Source organism: Triplophysa rosa, linkage group LG25, assembly GCF_024868665.1.
Source record: "Triplophysa rosa linkage group LG25, Trosa_1v2, whole genome shotgun sequence".
NCBI classification, from domain to species: domain Eukaryota; kingdom Metazoa; phylum Chordata; class Actinopteri; order Cypriniformes; family Nemacheilidae; genus Triplophysa; species Triplophysa rosa.
Window position 1 is genome coordinate 6,849,707 of NC_079914.1, and position 22,619 is coordinate 6,872,325.

A 22,619-nucleotide genomic window follows, 5' to 3' on the forward strand; every position below is an offset into this window, starting at 1 on the left:
ACTTGATGGGAAACGGGGGATGATCCAGACAGTGTAAACATTAACATTAAAGTCTTACGAGCGGTTGCACGTAAGTGTCCTCCGGTTCAGAGACATGATATCACAGAGCTGATCATATGCGTCGATCATTTCACCCAAAAATAAAAATTCTGTCATTTACTCACCCTCAAGTTGTTCCAGATCTGTATAAATTTCTTTGTTCTGATGAACACAGGAAGATATTTGTAACAATGCTTGTATCCAAACAGTTCTTGGACCCCATTGACTACCATAGTAGGAAAAATGACAACGGTTGTCAAAAGTGCCCCAGAACTGTCCCAAATACCGTTTAGGAAGTTAGTGATGAAATAGGCTGAACAACCCGGTGCACAGTGACCCTTGGTGGTCAGGAGTTGTAGGCTCAGATTGTTGTTATTGATGGTGGCGGTAATAGTCCCTTAGAAGTCCGTAAAAAGTCCCTTTAGGCTATACCAAACAGCAAAGCTGAAATCTTAGATTTGACCTGTTTCTGTATCCTTTAGCACTGAAACATGATTTGCCAGTAAGTTTCAGGCAGTAATAGATGTTGATTGAACAAAATCTGATTATTAATCTTTTGGTACCTTTCTCAGAAGATAATGTATTTAAAAAAATAAGAAGCATATAGCTGCTGAAAAATTGTGCGTGCTTAAGAGTACAGTTTTTTCCCCTTCATTTATGTGGTTCATCTTCCTTTGCTACAACTAAATTCCTACTTGTGACAAGGTTATTATAGTTCACTAAAATTAAAACTTTTAAAACATTTCTGTTACTTACTGAAATCAAAGGAAATATTGGCCTAAAAAACTAAACGAAAAAATTGAAATATTGCCTCAGAAATAAAATTAAATAAGTTGAAGGCACAACAATTATTATAATAAACAAAAACTAAACTAACATGTAAAAATTATCTTACAGTATATAGCAACATAAATAATAAAATGACAAAAGCATATAAAAACAGCTAAAAATGTAACTAAAATGAACACAAAAACTAATTTAAAATATGAAACAAACTACAATAAAACTGAAAACAAAAAACATGTAAACATTAGACTTTATAGACTACAACCATTTCAGTCTTCTTAGATGAAATGTTAAATGCTAAATATAAAATGCGCTCTCATTTGTACGTCTGCTAAACGAATAAAGTAAATTCAAGCTTCAAAGGCAACACACACAGCAAAAAACGCCACAGGATTATTGTTTTGATTTTAATAGTCTTTACCACAGGGCAAGGTTAACATTAATTATTTAAGTTATATATTATAAAAAAGAAAATATATTGAAAAACCTTAACCTAGAAACACACAACAGATTTGTGTTTGTCATTTAAAGCATATTAAATAAGCTCAAATCTAAAGATTCGAAGAGAAGTCACCATTCAAGTTTTTCCCCATACAATTAAAAACTATTATAAACTCTAAAAAAAAGTTGATATTTCTCTCAACCCATCTTTCCCATTATAATTTGAATAATAAACCACCATACTATGAATCCAAGATCATCTCTTACACTAATAGTCAATTACATTAATGTTTGAAGCACCCTATAGTTCCTTTTAACATTTGTGATCAAGTGATTCAGGGTTACAAATCTATACTGTGCACAAGTACACTTCAGGTTTTATTTTTTTTTATGGCTAAATGTCATTGCATTGTGTAGGGAACCATTACAGATCTCAGCCAGAATCTGCTCTCCGTCTTTATAGCATGGACAGATTCAGCCACTAGAGGGAGACAAAATACAGTTTTAATAGCAGTCACCTCAGCATAGAATATCTCATACTACCCTAATACTACATCCCACACATTCAAAAGTTGTAATTACTACAACAGGCCCTAAAACAGGTTCTGCAAAACTCAAAGAATGACTGCTTCTTTACATAAACAGTTTTAGGATAAAGTCAATTTAAGATGAAAAATTACAATAGAAACATACCGCCAACATGTTCAGCTCCACTGTTCCAGTTTTGTCCTTATCCAGTGTTTGAAAGATCTCTGCACATGAGAATTTGACACATAAGTGTTTCAATATGTAAATACACAAATGATATATGTATCAGTCTTCATTCAGACGCAACTCATTACTTACTGAACATGGATTCCAGACGCATTATACAGCTCACAAAGTTGTCAAAGTCGATGGTGAGATTGGGCTCGCTGTAGCGAGCTACCAGTACCTGGTGTAAAGCATTGTTTAAAGAGAAACCTGTAAATAAAACACAAAAACGTTAAGACACGTTCAGAAATTCTGTAATATCTGAACTTTTTATTAACTTTCTAAAACCTTTTTTTACTTCTAAGGACTATATACTTATATTATTTTTTATTTTGTCACTCTCATTTATCCAAACCATAACTTTTAAAGATGTAAAGATGAAGATTATCAGTTACTAACTTAAAATGAAGTCTGTTCATGCAAGATATTAAAGGACATAAAATCATATAGAAAAAAATAGTACATTTTGTCATTCTTAGACCTTAAAGGGATAGTTCATCTAAAAAGGAAAATTCTGTCAGAATTTACACATTTACATTTATGCATTTGGCAGACGCTTTTATCCAAAGCGTCTTGCATTGCATTATCCTATACATTTGTTTCCAAGTATGTGCAATCCCCTGGGATCGAGCTAACGCCATGCTCTTGCCACTGAGCTACAGGAAAGCTAGTTCAAGTTGTTTAAAATCTGTATAAATTTTGTTGTTCTGTTGAACACAGAAAGATATTTGGAAGAATGTTTGCAACCAAACGGTTCTGGGGCACTATTGACTACCATAGCATTGAGATATGCACAACAATTATTAAAAGCTCTACGCTTACCATGCGGTTCACCATGACATTTTTATTTTTTATTTTAAGGGTAGTGTTCTTTTAGGAGGCAAGATCTTACCGGCTTTCTCTATAGATGCTCTTAACTCCATCGAGCTCATTGTGCCTGACTGATCCTTGTCATTTTTACAGAAGATGTCCTGACAGGAGATAAACCATAATGTCTCTGCATTTTATACAGTACAGCCAATCTCTTTTAAATGATCTGCACGTGGCATCAAAGCAGTGGACAAACTGTAAAAATGATACAACAATGACAACCCACCAGGTACATTTCGATTTTAGTCCAGACGATCTTAAATTCCAACAGGCCCAGTTTTCCAGTGCCGTCTTTCTGAGACATGAGTCAAGGACGAAATACAATGGAAATACCCCAGCTAAATAATAAACATCTATTTACAGTTGACATCCAACAGAAGGTTTGATATACCGTTCTCAGAAGTGGATTTTGGACCATAGCTGGTTATGGCGAAAATGTAAATGTTGTGTGGTGATGTAGTGGTAAACTATGCTATGTTAAAAGTTAAATACAACATTTTGTTACACTGAGGTTTTTGTGCAGAAGGATACATCCAGCAAGTTCACCATGTTGCGACAAGTATCCAAACTAAATCCATCTGTTTTGATGTCCGTACCTTAAAAAAAAGTTATTTTAAATGATGAATAATTACAATATCTAATGACTCGGTACAGTAAATACAATAAATATACTGCCGCGGGAAAAATTAAGAGACCATTCTAAATTTACATTTAATCAGTATTTCTAGATGTATTGTGGCCATTCCAGTCCAGTGTCTGTTGAATTTCACCAAAATCAAACCTTTCATTTCAAAACTTGTCATTTTTTGTTATTTTGACCTGTTTTCATTTTCTGCAAATAAATGCAAATAGAAACAAAATTTGTATTTGAAATTTGGGAGAAATATTGTTAGTTCACACAATGAAACAAAAATGATCATTTTACCTTAACACATACCTATAAATAGTAAATTCAGAAAAAATGTAAATAAATTTGAAACGGTCTCTTCATTTTTTCCGTGGCTGTATAATCTATATGCAAAATAAAATGCCAAAAATAAAAAGCAAGGCACATCAAAGTCTAAGAGCTTACGTTTAGTTACAACCCTGTTCAGAATCGTTTTCAGCTCAAAGGCAGAAATTTCACAGTCCTTGTTGAGAGAAAATGTTTGAATGCAGTTTACAAAAATGAATTTGAACATAAATTGCACAATTCGATCATTATTTGTGTAATACTCACTGCCCCTGCGAGTTGTCCGAAGAGGTTTTTAAACCGACTATCAATGTCAGCCTCAGTGATTTGGATCTACAAGAATAATACTGTAGTTATAAAAACAAAACATAACACACTATGAATTCAAGTTAGACATGTTTCAACATTTTACCTCTGAACCCTTGTAATCGACAGGGTCATCAAGCTCTCTAAAAAAACAAACACATTTCAGTGAAAGAAATAAACGTAGGTTGACTTTACTGTGCCCTGCAAGTAAGATATAAAGTACGGTCCGATACCCCTTAATTCCCAGATGTACATTTGTTTTTGAGGAATTTCTGGAGATGAGTATTCTAGAGTCCCACAGAGTCAAATACGATTTATTCAGATACTCACTGAAACTCTGCCTGTTTCTCAGAGAACACGCGAACACAGAAGTCTCCATCCATATTGGGTTCGAAGGTGGAGGGCACGATGATGTACTCTCCAGGGGGCAGACAGAATCGAGAGCACACCTCTCGCAAGTTGACGAAGGTCTCGGAGCGAGCCGCTGAAGCGTTCCTCACGAAGAAGTTACGATCCAGATGGACGTTCCTCTGGCCGACGAACTAGGATCGTTGAAGTATAGCAAGACAATTGATTAAAAATGATGAGAATAAGACCAAAATGGTAATGGATTTGATTTCATGAAGAAAGTTGCAGTCCATACCTCATCAGGCACCTGTGGATGATAATATGAAAGATGTTTAGCAAGGGAGTCAAAAAGGACCAAAAATGTAACATCTTTTTTACAGGATGGAAGCATGACTGCTTACCTCATAGATGGCGTAACCAATCGTGTGCATGTCTTCTCCCATCTTTCTCATTTTACGGCGGTTCTTCTGGACCAGACCCACAACGAAGCTGCACCCCGTCTCATTATCAGTCGGGTCGTCGTCCTCTTCCTGCAGCTTGATCAAAAACTGAGGGTTCATCCAGAACGAGTCTGCACAAGTGTTCACAACAATCATCTTCAGGTGTCCTGAGACATGCAGCTACTATCAGACATTATGGGATGTTTATTTATTAGGGCTGCCAAATGATTAATCGCGATTAATCGCACCCAAAATAAAAGTTTGTATTTACATAATACATGTCTGTGTGCTGTGCGTATTCATTTTGTATTTATAAACACAAAAACATACACATGCATTTAGGAAATATTTAAAAATATATATTTATATTTACCAATAATTAAAATGATATATTAAACGTTTATTTTTCACATTTTCTATTTTTCTTAAATGTATACGTATGTGTTTGTAAATACAAAATAAATATGCACAGTACACAGACACATATTATGTAAACACAAACTTTTAATCTGGATGCGATTAATTGCGATTAAGCACTATTATTTACTCAATTGCATTTCTCATTTGGAATAAAAAAAAACATTCATCTAGTAAATTACTTGGATAGTTCCTGCAGCCACCGGCGGTGGATCCTCTTCTCCAGTTGCCGTCAAACTTAGCAAGCGCCCATTTATTAACGCTGTCATCTGACAGAGCATCAGGCGTCAGGTTACAGATCTCCACCCGTGAGTAATGATGCAGGAAATCAGAGAAAGACATCCTGAAACGCAGAACAATATCTCTATGATCCCAAGAGCGACTGACTGACACCCCAAAGGTTGTACATAATCGCAAACTTTGGGGTGCTTGAGTTTAGGTGAAACATTTTCAGGTACACATAACATTTCGTTAATTTAGTTGCTAAATAAAGTAACGACATAACAGGAAATAACAGTTCAAAAATATTTAATATATACTGTATATATATTTTTATTTACAAATAATGCTAAAAATAATCATTATTTTTATATGGAGTTATTGTAAATTACATTTACAATTAACGTTAAATTAAGTACAGGTTATTCGTATAGTATACAGTTCTTTATTCTTAACAATTCTTTATTTAAATATAAAAAAGGTTATGGTGTTGTATGGTAATGTACATTTTTCCCATCCTTCAGAAATTATGTTGTTCCCAAACGCTACAAAAGTAAAAGATAGTAAAATACATTTTAAAGACTTTCAGATTACCAGAACTCTCCATCTTCTGCCTTACAGCACAATCTCGCTCGGTCACTATCGCTGACCTGATTCCATTCTGATGACCTTCAGACCAATCACATTAAAACAAAGCAAAGGTTAACAAACCTGCATACTTGCAGAACAATACATTATCAACATATTAACTTTGCTCAACCTGCCAGAATGTGCATCCAATCAAAACAAAGCTAACAGATCTATAGAACGTTTTAAAGGTACAGTAACAAAGATATTCTGTTGTCAGAAACGATGCGTGTAAAAGGGTGAGGTTATTTTGTTGTGAAATGAGGAAGAGGTTCTTCGAGTTGGTTCCAGGTAGGTGTAAACTGCTTGACGGGGAGGAGAGGCAGAAACTGTCCTTCCTACACCTGGGGGCATATGGGTGTAAACAGAGTCCACATAGCAACACGGGACACCCAGACAACACGTCTGAAAAAAGCGGGGGTGGATTTGGATATTTTCCGTAACGCCGCCCAACCTACCGTATGATTTAAATGTATTTTTTTGACACACGCTGGATTGTTAAGAATTACATATATGCGAATGCTGCAGACAGAAGAATACTGGGTTACCCACCCATCACTCCACGGGCCAGTCCATTCCACCTGCCCCCAGGGGTTCCTAATCCGAATCAGCTTGGTTGGATCACCCCTATACTCCACCTTTGCAAACATCAAATAATGTGTGTTTAATAGTGGATTATTCTTTTGTATTCAATAAGCAAATTCATTTAAATCTAAAGTCAACGCTGACCTCTTCAGCTCCTGTAACAGAGTAGGCGTGTCCTTTAACTAACTTCTGTCCGGTTACGGCCTCCGAGTCAGAAGAGCTTGTGATCTAAAGCAAACCAAAACAAGCCATACATTACTAATAATTACATAACGCAACCAGTAACACAAACACACAGTTTGCCGACACTAAACACAATGTTATATTTTCCATGACTGCACAACAGAACCAGTTATTTTTCATCTGTTTGGGATACAAATTCCATAAAAAGTCGCACAATGTCCTCGATTTAATAAACTCAAACAAGATTCCGTCACTGTTGCCATTTTGTGTTTTGGAAAACTTAATACATTCCCAATAGGCTTTTGACATCATCCATGGCTTTTTTCCCCACTTGTTGTTTATCTTAAATGAGAAAGTTCAAAGGTTTGAAGTCACCACTACAAGAAAGTAGTAGAGCCGGACTTGATTTCGTCTATCGGATTGGATCATTGGAAGGGCATTGCTAACAAAATTTAGGCAGATTTGAATGCTAGTTTGAAGTCAGTCAGTCGTTGAAGCACCCCCATAAGTGAAGAGAGGTCGTTTCGAAGGGTGAGGAGCTTTTTTTGACTAAAGATTATGAGGGCACATGAATTTAAAAAACGATGAAGCGCACAGATACCGGTCAACACTCCTGTTTTGGCCGGGAGTCTCTTGTGTTTCACTCCCGCCACCCTCCCGTTTTGTTATTTCTTCCGTGAACCCCCCTGCATTTCCATTATTTTTCCCGTGAAACTCCTGTACAAACTTAAATAATGATTTATTAAGCCGTCGGTTGCATTTCGTGGGAAATGTCAAACCCATATGTAACCTGTAATTTTATGTTTCAAACAGAGATGGCGATAAAGAGGCAAAAAAATTATATAAATATATCTCTTTACATTTACATATTACTTTTGTCTTGTGGTATCTAGAATGTGAACCGAGACATGCACACAAACACAACATTGAAATTTCTCACATCTATTGAGCAGCCAAGCAGCGAGCCCCAGCTCAGAGCTTTCTGGATGACTTTGAAGAGGTTTGGACTCGCTTTTGCCAATTCGTGGACTTCGGCAATTCCTCCAGTGAAATCCTCGAAACCCTCAGTAGTGGATCCACCAGACAGAGATTCATAACAGCCGTTTAGCCTGAACACGAAAAGGTTTAGGTGTGTCATTACTTCAGCGATAGACTGAAGCTTAAAACACCCTAAACTAGACTAAACCTAAGGTTACACTTGACTTTAAATCATTCGATTTATGAATGGAAGTCAAGTTTGAGCATCCCTTAACTTGGACTACTTCTCTGATTACACACACTCACTTTGCATAAGCTTTCTCCAGCAGTGCGCTCCAGAACTCTGAACCCTCAGCTGAGTGAACAAACAGCAGCTCATCATTTCTGGTGGGCAGACGGTCATCGATGACAACATCCACCCAATCGCCAAACTGCCAGAACTGAAAACATTAGGTCATATGTAAACATCCTTTAAAACCCATTGATGCTACAGGTATGAATTTGTGAAGAGTGAACTGTCATGGTAAACTGTAATACTGTTTAATTGGTCGGTTGGTTTACCTGGAAGTGAAATATTCCAGCATATTCCTCATCGAAACTCTGACCAGGTGGCACCACACGGGCAAACACGTCCTGGTTCAGGGTTAAGGAAGCAATGGCAGCTAGAAGCCAACAGTCACCTAAAAAAGACAGAAAGAAGACATCGCATGGTGTTGACAAATACAGCAGAACAACTTGATTTACTGAATAACTGCGCTTATTGCTTATTGTTATCTGTTAAAGGGATAGTTCTCCCAAAAATGGAAATTATTTCAGCATTTCCTCATCTTCATTTCATTCCGAACCTGTATGACTTTCTTTCTTCCGCAGAACACAAAAGAAGATATTTTGAAGAATGTTGGTAGCCCAACACCATTGACCCCCATTGACTTCCATAGTATGAACACAAACCACAGAGACATTTCTCATACTACCTTCTATTGTGTTCCACAGCAGAAAGAATGACGTTTTGAAAAACATGAAGGTGAATAAATGATGACAGAATTTTCATTTTTGGGTGAACAGTTCAGCAATGACATGCAAAAACAATACAATCTAACCAGCATTTTATTGGTGCATTAGGATTGCACATACAGGCTTTTAAACATTAATAAAAGGAGGGAAAAATGCTTTCCATGTGTTCTATTGTTGCCGCCCGATTTGTTCATCATGTTTCACGAACTGACAAAACCTACATTCCTACTGACCTAACCTTTAACTGTCATGCTTTGAGACACCACCTGTCCAATTATTCTTTGTCTTACTTGACACAAGAGCTGTTCAATGATTAATCACATTCAGAATCATTTACTGTATATAAAAATAAATAACTGTTTAAATATGAAGAGATGCAAAACCCTCTAAATCCGTCAGACGACTTTTTGTTTAAAGGAGTAGTTCACCTAGTTCACTGTCCTTTTTCTGTCACCTTCTTGTCATTTCAAACATGTATGACTTTCTTTCTTCCACATAACACAAAAGAAGATATTTTGAGAATGTTGTTAAAGGTGCAGTTTGTAACAATTTTGCAGTAAAATATCCAAAAACCACTTGGCCAGTGTTAAATATTTTGTTCAGCTGAGTACTTGCAATATCTCAAATGTTTCCAACTACTTTTTGTTTCTGTGTGCAATCCCCTGGGATTGAACCCACAACCTTGGCGTTGTTAACGCCATGCTCTTACCACTGAGCTACAGGAAAGCTTTACATACAGTAACTTTACAGTTCAGTGGCTGTAAAGGAAACATTAAAGTTATTGTAAAGTGATTGACAGGGCTGCTTGTTTTTCCTCTGAGCTCATATCTCAAAAACATCTACCATCACGGTAACATGCAAATATAGTTACTATGGTGACACACACACAGAAATCTTACCGTAATTACCTGACCCGCAGGATATGTTTGCATGAGACGGTGACTTGTGATGCACAAGTGAATAGAGTGCATCAATATTTGATTTGTGTGACGTAAAGCAGGTTTAACAGGACGTGTGTAATGTGTGTATAAATGGGATTTAGACCAGCACAAATACAGACGAGACGTTTCCAATGTCCTGAGACAACTTCCTGTTGTTCCTACACAATGTATAGGTTATAGTTGACGGTATAGTTCACCCAAAAATGTAAATTCTTTCAGCATTTATTTACCCTCATGTCATTCCAAACCTGCATGACTTTCTTTCTTCTGCAGAACACAAAACAAGATATTCTGAAGAATGCTGGTAACCAAACAACACTGACCCCCATTGACTTCCATTGTATGGACACAAAACCACATTTCTCAAACCATCTTCCTTTGTGTTTCACAGAAGAAAGAGTCATACACAGGTTCAAAAAGTTTCAATGCAATATTTAGTGTAGTGTATTCAACAAGTCTTGGTGTAATTTTAACAGATGTGAGGATGGAAAACCTAACTACAATGGCAGCCAAATAGGTCAGGAATAAAGAGTTCGAAAAGAATACGAGACATCAAACGGTGTGTTTCCGCTGTTCTTTCTGTACAAATCTGTTATTTGTCTTCCCATCAGTCAAAGAAACTCGCTAAACCAGAAAAACTGCTTTTCAATTGTAATTTCAACGGATGACTTACATCTAAGGGACTGTCATTCAATGCCGCTCTTTTGTTATCACTTAAGTTATAAAGCTCCATGGTTAGCTTGCTGAACAATAGACTTGTACTGCAGCGAAAAGCTGTTTTACACAGACTCTACAGTACAGACTCACCCAGAGCACCCTGACAGATGTCTGTTCTGTTCGCTCCTCCACTTATGAATGTTGGGCTGGATGTCAGTTCCTGTATCACAAAACACACATTCCAAAAATATGAATCACAGGTGAATCACTGCAACAGATCATATATATATATAGAGAGAGAGAGATTTTTGGCTTTTTTCTAGGACAGTGGAGAGTAGACAGGAGAACAAGGAGAAGAGGTGGGGTATGGGGCCACATGACCCAGCTCAGACTTGAAACCGGGTCCCGTGAGGCAATGGCTCTTATGTGTCTGGAGCATGTTCCCCGTAAAACCTTAACATTTTAATGAAACTTTAATGTTTTATATATCTGGACACTTTCTCACCCTACTTTCCTGTCAACAAGTTTGACGGTTTCAGCAGCAACAACATAAACCAGAGCCATTTAAGAGAGAGAGTCGCGACAACGGAAGTTCAAATTTTTCGTGCGTCACGTAATTCATGGAGCCTTCAGATAGTTCCAGGAAATTATGCTTTCTCTTTAAATGCTTTATTTCTTTTATTTTTATATTCATAAAATTAAAGACTTGCGTCTTTAAATGGGTTAAAAGTTCGCCACAATTGGTCTGTTTAGCCGCAGCTCCATGCATTACTAGTAACTTCTGGGAACTATTGAGAGCCTCCATGAACCGCCATTGCTGTGAAAAAACAGTTCCATTGGAGTTGACGCAACTCTCTCTCTCTCAACGGCTCTGACATAAACAAACGTGGCCCAAACATAACTTCCGGTAGACCTCCGCAGAGATTCAATTAACTGTTTTAATTTAATTTAATACAAATAAAATACAATAAAATATTAATATGTATGAAACAATATTAATATAAATTAAACATGAAATAAACTGCCTATAACCAAACATAGAACGGAAGTAACTTTGTGCTTGGCGTGAGCGTGAAAGAAAGTCAGATCCTTTGTAGTGTTTTTTTGTTGTTGTTGTAAATTTAGCCATTTAAATCATACATAATGAATGCAGTAATAAAAACAGCACAGTTTTTCCCTTATCTGAGACAACCGTTCACGTGGTGTTTCCTTCCGGCAGTTACTTTTATGGGCACAAGACGAGTTTTGAAATGCGATCTATCGCGTGCGCAAACCGACTGCCCTGTGGCTGTGGATTGCCGATTAGCCTATAACGTTGTATATAATTACGTTTCTTGGACAGCCCAATCAAATCGCTTTATAAGACGTCAGTATATCGTTATGAGCCGCGGAAATTACTTTTGTATTGAATGTAGCAGTGTTTGGGACTGTAGGGTCCCAGGACGTGCATTTCTTAAAGCACACCGTTCTTAAAGTCACCATGAAATCAAACAGGAAAATTCGAAGTGTTTTACACAGTGTTGTGCTGATTATAAATGATTTATCTGTGCACACCATTATTTTTTCAAAATTCATTTGCACTTTAATCAAAAACATTAAGTTCCTCTCCCCCTAGTGATGTTTCGTTCGTGAACGAATCGTTCTTTTTGAACGAATCTTTTAAGTGAACGAATCGTTCTCGTTCACGAAATGCAATAACTCATATTAATCGTTCACTGAAATCTCTCCTTCGAGCACAGAGCCTCTTGGGTTAAATGAGTGTCTAAAGCACGAGCCAATGGCGTTGGAGAGTGAGCTTTGACAGAGATGATTGGTTGAATGTACTGAACGAATACGCCCTTCACTGAACGAACGAGCCTGTGTTTGAGTCTGACGAGACCCGCTGATTCTCGTTCGTGAACGAGCTGTTACTTCTCACTCGTAAACGAAATGAAAGATGAGGTCTCTTGTTCAACAAGTACAGAAACGGACACAATGTAAAGATCCTTACGAAAATAATAAAATAATGCAAGCTGATGGTTAAATGTAACAAAGACAAATTAACATTGTCATTTTTATTGCATGGAAAATGTCAAGCCCTGTTTACACGGTTATTGTACTGCAAGCACAGGTGTTTAGTGTGCATTTTGTATCATTTATTGTTCTTTCAAATAAAAACGACTTCATTGCGTTTAATTCATGTCATGCACTTCTCTAAAAACTGTAAAACAAAAAAGTATTGGTTAGCTCTCATTCGCGTCACGTCAGCAAATAGCATTCCAGTTCCGGCTGTGAAGGGACATGTAATTGGTTAGATCGTCCACTGAACGAATACGCCCACACTGACCGAGTCGCTGTTGAGTCTGAACGAGATAGATCTCGTTCGTGAACGAATTGAATGAACTGGAACACGTCGTTCATGAACGAATTGAACGAGAGTGTACACTGTAGGTCGGTCATTTAGCATGTGAGTCTCGTTCAGCAGTCAGCAGAAAGCGGATGCAAAGCACAGTTACAGGCTACTTTGGACGCTTGTTTATTTAAAATACATAAAATTCACGTTTAACATAATCCCAGATTTATGAATGTGTAAATGACCAAACAATTAACTTTTTAATTATGCAGAAAAACCTTGTGCGTTGGTCATCTGAACCACTTATTTAGACTTATTTTATTTATTTAATGAGTAGATGAGACACACATTTTAATAAAGCCTGCCCTGTAATCAGTTTATACGTCCATTAATACGTTCGTTGACATAAAACAACTCTTTTTCGCCACCTGCTGGCGTATTATAGAAATGGCCACTGAACGAATCTGAACGAATCATTTTGGTGAACGAACTGAAAAAGAACGAATCACTCAAATGAATCATAATTCCCATCACTATTGACTAGTCTCGCATAGTCAGACCTTCATACTGTAGGTCTGGAACTTATCGCCGCTTTTTTTGGTCAAGGCCCGCCCAACAGGCCATATGACTGAGAGGTAAAGCAACCAATCACATTTCGTTTTGTGCCGCGTCAAGTTTAGAGGCGTGGAAAGTCCCTGCAGTAACAAACCGGAGTACATTCACGAACGTGTCAAAAGTTAACAGCAACAAAAGGATTATGTTTATGCCATGAACCTCGCATACTTTTAAGAACTAAGCGTTTAGTCGATCGTTCTTATAATTCTCAACCGTTGTAAACACGCCATCTTACTTAGATCAGACGGCTTCGTGTTGTTTCCAGGCGGACCGTTAAGGCAGACCGTTCCTGTGAAATTCAACCAATCAGATGACGACTTCAAACGTGCTGAAGTGTTTCCAGAAAACTGTGCCTTATGCATCAGACATTTATGCATTATGCATTTAGCCAACGGTCCGTGACGTCTGAGATTACCAGTTGACTAGCCCTGAATAAAACCAGTCTTTTGGATAGGCTACCTAGTACCCAGATCATTTCCTGGCCTGACTTAAAACAGACGATTTTATAACTTGTTTGAGTGCGTCTATGCATCAGAAATGCAGACATTAAGTGTCTTCGGTTCAACTGACGTCATTCTCTGTGAACACAACAGTAAGCATCGATCATAGCAGCTGTAGGATCATATTCACTCACTCTAATAGCCTCTAAAAGTGCATGTGGTGAGCAGTAATGCATTTCAGGGCTCGCAGAGCAAACGCGAGGAATCTTAATGATAGCTCGTGCACTCTGAGCAAGCATGTCGTAACTTTCTCGTCTGTCTGGTTTAAGATGCAGTTTTGCAGTTCTTTGTTTATAACGTTTAAATAAACTGTTGTGTGGCTGGAATGGTAGGTTTTGTTTGAATGTCAGTTGTAGCCTAAACATGTTTGTAATAATGGTGAATGTAACATAAGTGTGGATAAGCAAGCAAAAATATTATATTTTTAAAAGACAATGCATAAGATGTTACATATATATGTCTTAGAAAATATGTTTTTATTAGTAAAAGGCATGAAAAGACTTCCTGAAACACAATCACTGTGTTGTTGCAGTAGGCTACATTTTGGGCATCCACTGTTGCTTTGTAAAAGCACAAAATCGTTTTCCTGTATTGTTTCCTAAAGCATAAAAATATTCAATGGCCTCCAATTAATAACAAAAATAAAGTCAAGGTCAAGTTCTTATCCTGGTTTGTGAAATATTCTAATGATGGGTGTGAACACTTCCACCATGCAAATAAGGATAATGCCCATGTAACAATAAAGAACGACAGTATTACAACGACCATCACATACTTTATTTTATTTATCTATAGTATAATCTTAAACATGAATTTTCAGGAAGGTTAATAACTTTATGCATAACTGTGTTTTAGTTTGTATTTCATTTTATTGAGGCCAAATGGCGTAATTATATTAGATAGTATTAACTTGTTCTTTCTATTATGTGCGCGTAATCATTACGCATTTGTTAAATAAGCGCAATGTAGGCCTATACCCACCTTGGGTCTCAGCCATTTCAGACCGCGCACTTTAGATGAATTTGGTCCCAGTTCCTTGAAGCCGAGCGCGGGTGAGTTGGCTTGAAACGTGTCGTCCTCGAATAATCGTCCGCACCCCAGACACTCGCGCTTCAACGCTTCATAATCCTGATTGAGAAACTTCGCCGCGTGAGCGTTGGTACCGACTCCGGCCGCTCGCGCCCGGTTCTGCTGGAGTGTCGCCGCGATCCCTGACATCTCTGCGCGTTCGTAAACAAAAAAACTGTGAGCGCACCTGAGCGTCCCGAGAGTTAAATGACGAGGGTGTGGCGGGGGCGTGCACTGCTTTCTGAAAGATGGAGCGTAAGAGCTCTGGGGGTTTGGCACGCAGCGCTTTTTATGCTTTTTTTAAAGACAGTTGAAATACTGTTGAAATAATGCAACATACAGTAGTTTTATTTGAATGCTTTTATTTTCATCTCATCTGATAAGCATAAGCACCAAAAATGTATTTTTGTATATTTGGATAGATACACTTCGGTTGATTTTACTCTTGCAGCCATTTTTGAAATTCTGGATCTTCTGCTTTAGCTGGAAATTTGCAGCTTTTAACTGATGGCCAAGCAAAGCCACTAAAACACAGAGCACATTACACAAAAACACATCTGTAAACTGTGATGATACACTGATATCAATACAAAATTCACAACTGCACTTCACCTGCAGGATATCCAGCCCGATCTTCCCAGTATTCTTCTTATCAATCAATTGAAACATTTCTATGTAAATAAAAAAATGTTTTTTGTCAATATCTGGTGATTTGGCAAATTAAAATGGAACTGTCACTCTGTAATGCGCAGGAAATGATATAAACAGCAGAACTCACTGAAGAGCATCTCCAAGCGGATCAGGCAGCCCACAAAGCTATCAAAGTCAATGGCATACTGCTGGTTGGCATAACGCGAGATTATCACCTGAAGTATTTCACTGTTCACCTGGAACCCTGTCGAAAAAACACAATGAATTAGATTCATTGTGACCACTTTTTTCATCTTCATTGCACAATATGATCTTAAAGAATTATGACCTGCTTCTTTCACTGCATCTCTCATCTCATGAGAACTCATAGTGCCCGAGTTGTCTGTGTCACGGCTCTTGAAAATTTCCTAGTGAGGTATGACAGAAAATTCTGTTTAGTATTTACATCAGTAACACAATGAAGAATTGACACTTTTGTGTTATATACCAAATATCTCTGGATCTTTATCCACAGGGTGTAAAACTCCACCAGGCCAAGTTTGCCACTGCCATCTTTCTGGACAGAGGTCAAGGGTCATTTGGGGTCATGATAGCCATGAGATGAATAATAATGCGTTTTCTTGCTGTGGGATGCTATGAGAGTATCCGATAGGTGTTTAAATTCATCGAAATGTGCAGAAGCAACCATTTACTTTAATTTATAGCATTTTACAACCAATGTGTATAGTCCTGTAATCCATGTATTATTTAGTTATATGGTCCAGTGTGGAAAAGATACATCTAGAAGGCTGACAATGTCGCGACACGTTTCAAGAGTGAATCCATCGGTCTTTATATCAGTTCCTGTGTGAAACACAAAGCGTTACTGTGAGAATGACCAGCATGGTTAAAACACAATAGTTAGTAAGTGGTAAGTTTTACTCTCAGATGCAAAAATGTCCAGTATCTTCTGTAGTTCCACCACAGACACCTCTGAGTCCTGAATAGAAAAGATAAAATCACAGTTCGCAGAATGTCTGATCAATACATCCTGATGCACAGGCAAGTAAAATATTAAACCAAAAAATAAAACATTTAACTCACATTTCCAGCGATCTTCATAAAAAGGCCTTTTAACTTAGAATCCATGTCACTCTCAGATATGTTATCCTAAAAAAAATAATGAAAATGATATTGTAAAGATATTTTGACTAATAATTCAAAAAATATTAATATATGAAAAATAGTTGATCTGAATGCGTATGTGTGAGTAATTGACATATGTTGATTTTTTTATTCCATACATAATTAATAAAATAAAATCACATTGAATTTAATATTTGTTTAAAGTACACATTTTCCTAGTGATCTTCCAATTATGGTTAATGTTGATGCAAGTAACACATTTTTGTTTCAGATACGTATATACAAATTGAAAGCTCTGGATAACTGCCTTATTTCTAACAACAACCCACTATTATATCCCATAATATTTGGTATGGATGGATTTACTTACCTTTTTCAAATTCGCAGTGACATCAACATCCATTGGGCTGCATGGAGAAAAACAGAAACATATCCATCATGGAACAGAAAGGGAACCGACCAGCACAACAGTACCATCATGTGACATAAAACTAGAATTACACAAAGACATCAGAAGGTTATAACACACGAGCCTATTAAAACAAGCATTTTGCAGTTTTATAGTATTAAAAACACAATTTGGACAAACCTGGCGGCCACTTCTTTCTCTGTGAACACGCGTAGGATGAAACTTCCCTTTTGATGGGGCTCAAATGTGGAGGGGATGATGACGTATTCCCCCGGAGGCAGTTTAAACCGCCCGCTCATCTCTCGCGTGTTCATGAAGGAGCTCTTTGCCACGGAATTTTTGTAGAGGAGCACGTCAGGGCCAAGGTGAATATTATTGCGACCTTTGTACTGCAAGAAACAACCACAGCCAAAAATACACACACATATGCAAAGATACCTACTTGATACCTTGATGTACGAATTAAAACCAACAGAGCTCACCTTATCTGGAACCTGAAACACACAAACAAAATGATATTTTTCCAATAGTGTTGTTGCGATATTGTGATACAAAGTTGCTAAAAATTCAGATAGAAAAACATTTGTGATAACGTTCCAGGTTATAATGTCAGTAATATTGCAGACTAGTGTGAGTGTTTATAACAGTTTTGCTGGCTGCGTGTAACCAATGTTGTTTACCTCATAGATGGCAAAGCCAATGGTATTCAGGTCCCGTCCAAAGCGTTTGTCTTTACGTCCATCTTTCTGCATCAGTCCCACTAGCAAAGTGCAGCCATCCTCTCCATCAAAAGGATCGTCGTCCACATCCTCCAGTTTGATCACAAACTGAGGGTTCGAGCAGAATGTAGCTGGACAGGAAAAGAGAGAAATCTTAGTAAACATAGAAGGTGGAAGGACACGTATTTTCTTTTATGTGATTGGTTTAAGATACCCGGGTTGTTCCTGCAGCCCCCTGCCGTGGAGCCCACCCTCCAGTTTTCTTCAAACTGACAGTAGTTCCAATGGCCCACCTCATCACTGGTCAGAGTGTCTGGGGTTAGATTACAGATCTCCAACTCTGAGAAGTGCTTTATGAAGTCTGAATATGCCATCCTGACAGGAAGTTAAAAAAAGGAGGAAATATGTAAATAAAACAAACAAACCGTCTGAACGGACCGATTCATTAAAACAAATCGAATCTTCACACGAGTGCGTTACGTTTTTTCTTACAGTATGTAAAGTTCAGGCTTTCTTACCAGAACTCTCCATCTTCAGCTGAATAATTCAATTTAGCTTTCTCCTCCGGTTGGACATAATTCCACTCGTTGGATCTGTGGAAGAGATTTTTTGTACAGAGCCCTAAAGTAAGGTAACGCGATGACTTGCAACGAACGTGTCAGGAAAAAACTCACGTATCACTCCATGCACCTGTCCACTCCATCTTACCCCACGGGTTCCTCATACGCACCAGCTGCACCGGACGCCCGAAATAATGAACCTGAAATTCAGGGAAAAATCAGTGTCTCATTGTAATTGTTACGCATTTTAGTAAGTTATATGACAGTTTAACGAACGTTGTCTCACCTCCTCTGCGCCAGTGATGGAGTACGCATGTCCTTTCACCAGCTTCAGACTGGTCAACGCCTCCGTTTCATACACACTAGCCTAGTAAAGAGTTTAATTCGTTTATTATTTAATAGATTTTTTGCCTTTCTTTCTTTCTATCTTTATTTATTTTATTTTTAGTAAACGAATACAATCACATGCATTTTGTCAGAGAGCACAAGGAAACGTCAGTTAATCTTAGGTATTTTAAAGTCCCCGTAAACCGGAAGTTGCGATCGTTTTACTTCCGTATTCTGACACATTTCCGAGTGAAAAGGAATTTCAAAGGAGAAAAGTAGTGGGTGTGGCTTGCGTTTTTCACTGCGAATGGATCGGATGTGTAAAAACAGCTGTTGCATTGATTTTGAAATGAAACTGGCAGCAGACTGACAGTTGAAGGGGAGGAGTTAACGGATGCTCCGGCCAAGCCGTATAATTTACGTCATTATTTCAGGGCGGAAGTGCATTCTCAGATTTTAACTGAAGATTATGAGGGTACATGAATTTAAAAAGAAAATGGCCCACATTGATAAACTATTTATTATAAACCCTGCAATATTTCATGAAAAAATAAGAATTGTCATTTTTTATTTCACTGGGACTTTAAGTGTGCATTTCAAAGTGATCTTCAACTAAACAAAAATGAACAGGTCCACTGTATAAAACTTAGCAGCATCTAGTGGTGAGGTTGCGAAATGCAACCAACTGCTCACTCCACCCCTCCCTTTCAAATTAATACGGTGGCTGACACAGGACTTAAATGTCGTCAGGTCACGAGATCCTGTATATGAAACATTCTCTGCGGAGCAGTTTGTCCATTTAGGAGCTACTGTAGAAACAACATGGCGAATTTCCATGTATGTATAGCTCATTCTAAGGTAATGCAAACATAATGCTTATCATTATGTTAGGTCTTTATATACCTCCGAATACATAACTATGTATCATGTAGCATTTCAGTCAATAGATCCTCCAAAAATTATACACCATTAAAGATTTCAATACATGTCACTGTATGTAATGTTGTCATTGCATTTACATATTATGGTCAACATAATATAACTCCAATAGAAGTAGATTATGATTACTTACATCGATAGAGCAGCCGAGCAGGGAGCCCAACCCCAGTGCTTTCTGAATGATCTTAAACAGATGAGGAGGGGCTTTACTCAACTCATAATTCTCAGCAATTCCTCCAGTGAAGTCCTCAAAACCCTCATTGGTGCTGCCACCGATCAAAGCTTCATATGAGCCGTTGAGCCTTCAAAATATAGCTAGTTAATAGCTCTGTATGTTATTTCTGTGTGTTTACAATAACAAAGCATAAGGATTAAACAGCATCGTTTTAGACATTGAAAGATGTTGAGTTATTTGTGTGTTTTCTTGGGATTCAATCCCAAGACTTTAGTCTTATCTGTGCCATGCTCTTTCAGCTGACCTTCAATAATTAATATTAACACGTCATAATTTATAAATACTGTACTGTACATGCCACTTGTTAGTGAATTCTGTGCATCTGATTGTGTTAATACAGTTTTGATGGAGTGGACTTATATACTGTATATGTATATATATAGAGATATGTTGTTCTGCACAATAGGTACTTCATGATGAATAACCAATGTGCATCCCTCTATCTCAAACACACTCACTTTGCATAAGCTTTCTCCAGCAGAGCGCTCCAGAACTCTGAACCCTCAGCCGAGTGAACAAACAGCAGCTTTCCATCTTTGGTGGGCAGCTGGTCATCAATGACAACATCCACCCATTCACCATACTGCCAGAACTACAGAAAAAAAAGAATTACTTCAGTCAAACCCTTTTTTACACATCCAATCAGAGTTGTAACCATTTCATCAATTCATCAATGATCGTGATTTGTGGAATAAATTCTGAGACCAGGTATGAAAATGGTCTTGTTCTATCGTTTATGACGTCATTATAGTATATTTGAAGTTTAAATCACAGATGTTCAATTTGGTCACAGACTTGACAGAATGTTACAGAAAATCTCACCTGAAAGTGAAAGATGCCGGCGTAGTCGTCCGTAAAGCTCTGACCAGGTGGGACTACGCGTTCCAGAATGCTGTTATTTAGAGTCAGCGATGCAATAGCTGCCATAAGCCAACAGTCACCTGCACAGACAAACACAGACAAAAACAACCTTATCTGTATTGAACTGTATTGGTCACCATAGTACTAGATTGATCACCATGTTAGCAGAATTCCTAATTCAGTGTGTTTGACCCTGACATGCATTTTCTCACCCAAAGCCCCTTGGCAGATGTCAGTCCGTGTGGCACCATCCACAATAAACTTGGGGTTTGAACACAGCTCCTTTAAAGATTGAAGAACTATTAGATCTCACAATGCCATTTCTGCGATGGATGCTGGCGGAGACTGTTATGACATCACACACCTCAGGAAACCTGAGTGGCTGTTGGTTATACCATTAAAAATCCAAAGAACCTTTCTATTTGACTAAAGGTCATTCTTTACAGTAAAAAAGGTTCTTTAGATTATAAAAAAGGAAGAAAGAAATGGTTCTTATAAAAACCTTGAATTGATCCAAAGTGGTTCTTCTGTGGCATTGCTGTAAGAGCTTTTTGAACCTTTTTGCCCTTCACACATATAACTACACACACATTACCTTTGGTCTCTTCCACTCCATTCCCCGGGTCTGAGAGGAATACCGCCCGAGTTCATTGTATCCCAGAGACTCGGAATCCGCAGGGAAGGTCGGGTCACAGAACAATGTTTTTCTTTCCAAACATTCACGCTTCAGACTCTGGTAGTCCTGCTTGTTAAAGGGTATCGCCTTCGCATTCGTCCCAACACCTTCTTCTTTATCCTGCCTTTTAGCAAGAAACTTTGCAATTTTACTCATTCTGTCTGTTTATTAAGTGTAAAACCAACACACAGTTGAAGTCTGTATAGAATAGTGTGAGTGGTCAGACTGCTTTTAAAGGTAGGGGTCTGTCATTGAAAAGGTGTGAGGGGTGGGGTCTACTGAAAAATCCTCTTAACCTTATCTTAGTATTCTTTCACATTCTATCTCTGCTTTATCTCCAGCAAAAAAAACTGATCATATGTCATTTTTCTTCACTTGAAAACAATCTAAGAACATGATTAAGAAATCACAAGCTGAGGGGTTCATTTTTGCAACATGTACTTTGTCTAAAATGCGTTGTCCCTTTATAGTGAATGATATTTAAGTCCACCATGGGGAAGAAGTGAATGAAAACGATCCTTACATTTGTTCACTGTTTTTACCTACAATGTACTTTTCATGTTACAATGCAGGCAGATGTTTGACTTGTAGACTGTTAAAAAAGTGAGTTAAAATCAGAGTGCATTGTAAAAACAATTAAACAAATGGAGATAATGTGGAGTAAATTGTGTGGATTCGGACGCTGAAAAATGACTGACACCAGCTACAACACACTATATAGGAAATAGGAAGCTTTTTCGGACACAGACGTGATTGAGCGGTGTGATGTTTTCCAGCTAACTCTGATATAATATTACGCAACTTAAATAAACGTTTTTCTTTATGATCAAAATCAAAAGAGCTTTGCCAACTTGCACGCACAAGGACTTTTCTTTGATTCTAAAGCTTTTAGTGCAGACATCCAAACACAAAACCATAAAACTGAGGAGTAAAATATTAGAAAAAATATAAAGAGACACTTGTACAGAAGAATTATATTATGTGAATATGCAAATTATAGTTAAAGTAAATTATAAGTCTGTGAGTGCAACAGCTTTCAAGCAGGA

At 37.7% G+C, this 22,619-nt stretch overlaps 2 protein-coding genes across 2 annotated transcripts; both read right to left on the reverse strand.

The window, feature by feature from the left end:
- Positions 1-1,218: 1,218 nt before the first annotated feature.
- capn2l (calpain 2, (m/II) large subunit, like) lies at positions 1,219-15,270 on the reverse strand. Its single transcript, XM_057325624.1, has 21 exons — positions 14,985-15,270; positions 10,707-10,776; positions 8,506-8,624; positions 8,251-8,384; positions 7,907-8,075; positions 6,928-7,011; positions 6,751-6,836; positions 6,166-6,240; positions 5,535-5,695; positions 4,897-5,066; positions 4,791-4,802; positions 4,478-4,689; positions 4,254-4,290; positions 4,109-4,174; positions 3,962-4,019; positions 3,421-3,485; positions 3,116-3,184; positions 2,912-2,990; positions 2,113-2,229; positions 1,960-2,018; positions 1,219-1,747 (listed from the first exon to the last, which is right to left on the reverse strand). The coding sequence occupies exons 1-21, from the start codon at positions 15,219-15,221 to the stop codon at positions 1,724-1,726; spliced, it is 2,103 nt and encodes a 700-aa protein (XP_057181607.1). The 5' UTR covers positions 15,222-15,270; the 3' UTR covers positions 1,219-1,723.
- A 228-nt stretch (positions 15,271-15,498) lies between these two features.
- Positions 15,499-21,729, reverse strand: LOC130548689 (calpain-2 catalytic subunit-like). Its single transcript, XM_057325623.1, is given in 21 exon segments — positions 15,499-15,595; positions 15,684-15,742; positions 15,850-15,966; positions 16,051-16,129; positions 16,210-16,278; positions 16,501-16,565; positions 16,644-16,701; positions 16,806-16,871; positions 17,218-17,254; positions 17,437-17,645; positions 17,739-17,750; positions 17,937-18,106; positions 18,190-18,350; positions 18,494-18,568; positions 18,650-18,735; positions 18,822-18,902; positions 19,848-20,103; positions 20,495-20,628; positions 20,859-20,977; positions 21,110-21,179; positions 21,493-21,729. Coding segments are annotated over 21 exon segments (2,184 nt in total). The 3' UTR covers positions 15,499-15,571.
- Positions 21,730-22,619: the final 890 nt, after the last annotated feature.

What these genes read in the sequence shown, in the direction of transcription:
- capn2l (XM_057325624.1), bottom strand. Translation starts at nt 15,221, where the DNA reads ATGTCAGGGATCGCGGCGACACTCCAGCAGAACCGGGCGCGAGCGGCC. An exon ending in CATCTGTCAGGGTGCTCTGG is followed by an intron (nt 8,625 to 10,706) that starts GTGAGTCTGTAC and finishes TGTCTTTTTTAG; the next exon opens with GTGACTGTTGGCTTCTAGCT. An exon ending in ACATGGTGAACTTGCTGGAT is followed by an intron (nt 3,185 to 3,420) that starts GTATCCTTCTGC and finishes CTCATGTCTCAG; the next exon opens with AAAGACGGCACTGGAAAACT.